Raw genomic sequence first — 2,401 nt, 5'->3', positions numbered from 1 at the left:
ATGCTGGAAAAGCTCCATATCCACCAAAAGAAGGCCAAGTGCAGATTGTAGAACAGACCATAAATTGCTGATATGGAAGTTCAGGCTGAAGCTAAAGAAAATTAAAACAAGTCCATGAGAGCCAAAAGATGACCTTGAACATATCCCACCTGAATTAAGAGATCACCTCAAAAATACATGCGATGAAGTAGCAATTAATAACTGAAGACCAGAAGAGTTGTGGGATGACATCAAATTTATACAGGAAGAAAACAAAAGGTCATTAAAAAGAACTACACTTCCCACCATCCTAGCATCTTCTTTGTCACCTGTCTTTCAAATCTCCAACATGCTTGAAATGGACGCATCCTGCTCCTGCATTACTGGTAGCTTCTGTGTCTGCTCTATATCCTACAAGTGCAGAGAATGCAAATGCCCCTCCTTCAGGAGCTCCTGCTACCCTGTGGGCTGTGCCAAGTGTGGCCAGGGCTGCATCTGCAAAGAGACATCTGACAAGTGCGGCTGTTGTGCCTGATGTGGGAGAGCCCTGTCAAGGTGTAGAGTTACTTGTACAAAGATGGAGTTATTTCTCATACAACCTTAACCCGTGTGTTAACTTTTTAAATGAAATTTATGAATGATAGTAAATGGTGTTGACTTTTAAAAAAAGAAGAGAGACAAGAAAGAAGGAAAAGATCAAAATGGATAACTGGATGTCAGAAGAGACTCTGAACCTTTGCTCTCTACTGTAGAAATGCTAAAGCAAATGGAAGAATTGAGGAAGTGAAAGATCTGGACAGAGCATGGCAAAGGGCAGTTTGAGAAAACAAAGTCAAGTATAATAAATTGTGCAACTACCCACAGTTAAGAACCAAAACAAATGAATATGCTCAGCATTCCACAAGCTGAAAGAATTGAAGAAAAATTTCAAGCTTCCACTTTCAACATTGAAGGATTCCATGGGCAAAATAATGAATGATGCAAAAAGCATAAAAGAAGATGGAAGGAAAACACAGATTCTTGTACCAAAAATTAATAGTAGATGGTAAACCATTTCAAGAAGTAGCATATGAGCAAGAGCCAATGGAAGGAAGAAGTCAAAGGTACTTACCTAAGCTCTATTGACTTTGTACAGACTTTTGACTGTGTGGATCGTGACAAACTATGGACAACATTGTTAAGAAAGGGTATCCCAGAATATGTATTTGTGCTTAGCATTGGAAACCTTATGGTTAGCAGTGGAACACCCTCAGATTGTTGTTACTAAGTGCCACTGAGTCAGTGACTCTGCATACAGTTTCCAAGGAGCTGGTGAGCTCATAGTGACCCTGCATACAGTTTCCAAGGAGCTGGTGAGTTTCAATTACCAACCTTGTGGTTCACTCATGAGGAACCTAAACATAGACCAAGGAACACTGAATTGTTTAAAATTAGAAAAGGTCTGTGCCAGGGTTGTATTATTTCACCATTGGTAGTCAATCTATATGATGAATAAATAATCCAGGAAGATGGATTATATGAAGAAGAATGCAGCATCAGGTTTGGAAGAAGGCTCAGTAACCACCTGTGATATGCAGGTGATAAAACCTTACTTGCTGAAAGTGAAGAGGATTTAAAATACTTACTAATGAAGATCAAAGCCCATAGCCTTCAGTACAAGTTACACCTCAATGTAAAGAAAACAGAAATCCCAGCACCTGGACTTATAAATAACATGATAAATGAAGGAAGGATTTACGTTTTATCTAAGTCAGTCTTCTTGCCTGTTTGGTTTCTGCTGAGAAATCAGAACTTAGATGAGTTCTTCTTTGTAGGAAACTTTGTTTTTCCTGAGCTGCTCTCAGGAATCTTCCTATGCTTTTGGTTTTAGAAAGTTGAATTGTAGTGCCTTGGTGTTTTTCTTTAGGGGTTTATACTGTTTTGAGTTTGTTCAATTTTTTGAATAGCTATCATCTTGTCTTTAATGATGGTCATTAAGTTTTCTTCCAATAATTCTTAGACAATATCCTCTATTTTTTTTCTTTATTTCTTCCTGCTTTGGAATTCCTATCACGTGTAAATTATTCCTTTTAATAATCATCCACATAAATCTTAGACTGTCTTCAGATTTTTTGTTGTTTTTCTGATTATTTCTCTTGCAGATGATTATAGATTTTCTCCATGCTCAATAATTCAATTTATATTGATTCAATTATATTTATTTGTCCTTTCAATGTGTTATCTATTTCTGACATCTTAATGTTAATCTTCTGACTTTCTAGTTGCTTATTTTGTATGATTCCCATTTTCAATTATTTTGTCAATTTGTTTCCTTATTATTTCCATAATTTTATCTGGGTCTTTCATGATTTCATCTGTATTTTTCTTAATCTCTCAATCTTTTTGTATAGTTGATATTCTTTAAAACTCTATAAGGCATCCC

The 2,401-nt window shown here is 36.3% G+C and overlaps 1 protein-coding gene across 1 annotated transcript; it reads left to right on the top strand.

Annotated features, from left to right (window-relative positions):
- Positions 1-337: 337 nt before the first annotated feature.
- On the top strand, positions 338-514 carry LOC102827193 (metallothionein-2-like). The gene has a single exon (XM_006833785.1). It carries the CDS (start codon positions 338-340, stop codon positions 512-514), a length of 177 nt encoding a protein of 58 aa, XP_006833848.1.
- Positions 515-2,401: the final 1,887 nt, after the last annotated feature.

Source organism: Chrysochloris asiatica, unplaced genomic scaffold, assembly GCF_000296735.1.
Source record: "Chrysochloris asiatica unplaced genomic scaffold, ChrAsi1.0 scaffold00008, whole genome shotgun sequence".
NCBI lineage: Eukaryota > Metazoa > Chordata > Mammalia > Afrosoricida > Chrysochloridae > Chrysochloris > Chrysochloris asiatica.
Note: the sequence above shows the minus strand (reverse complement) of the source record. Positions and strands in the feature narration are given on the sequence as shown.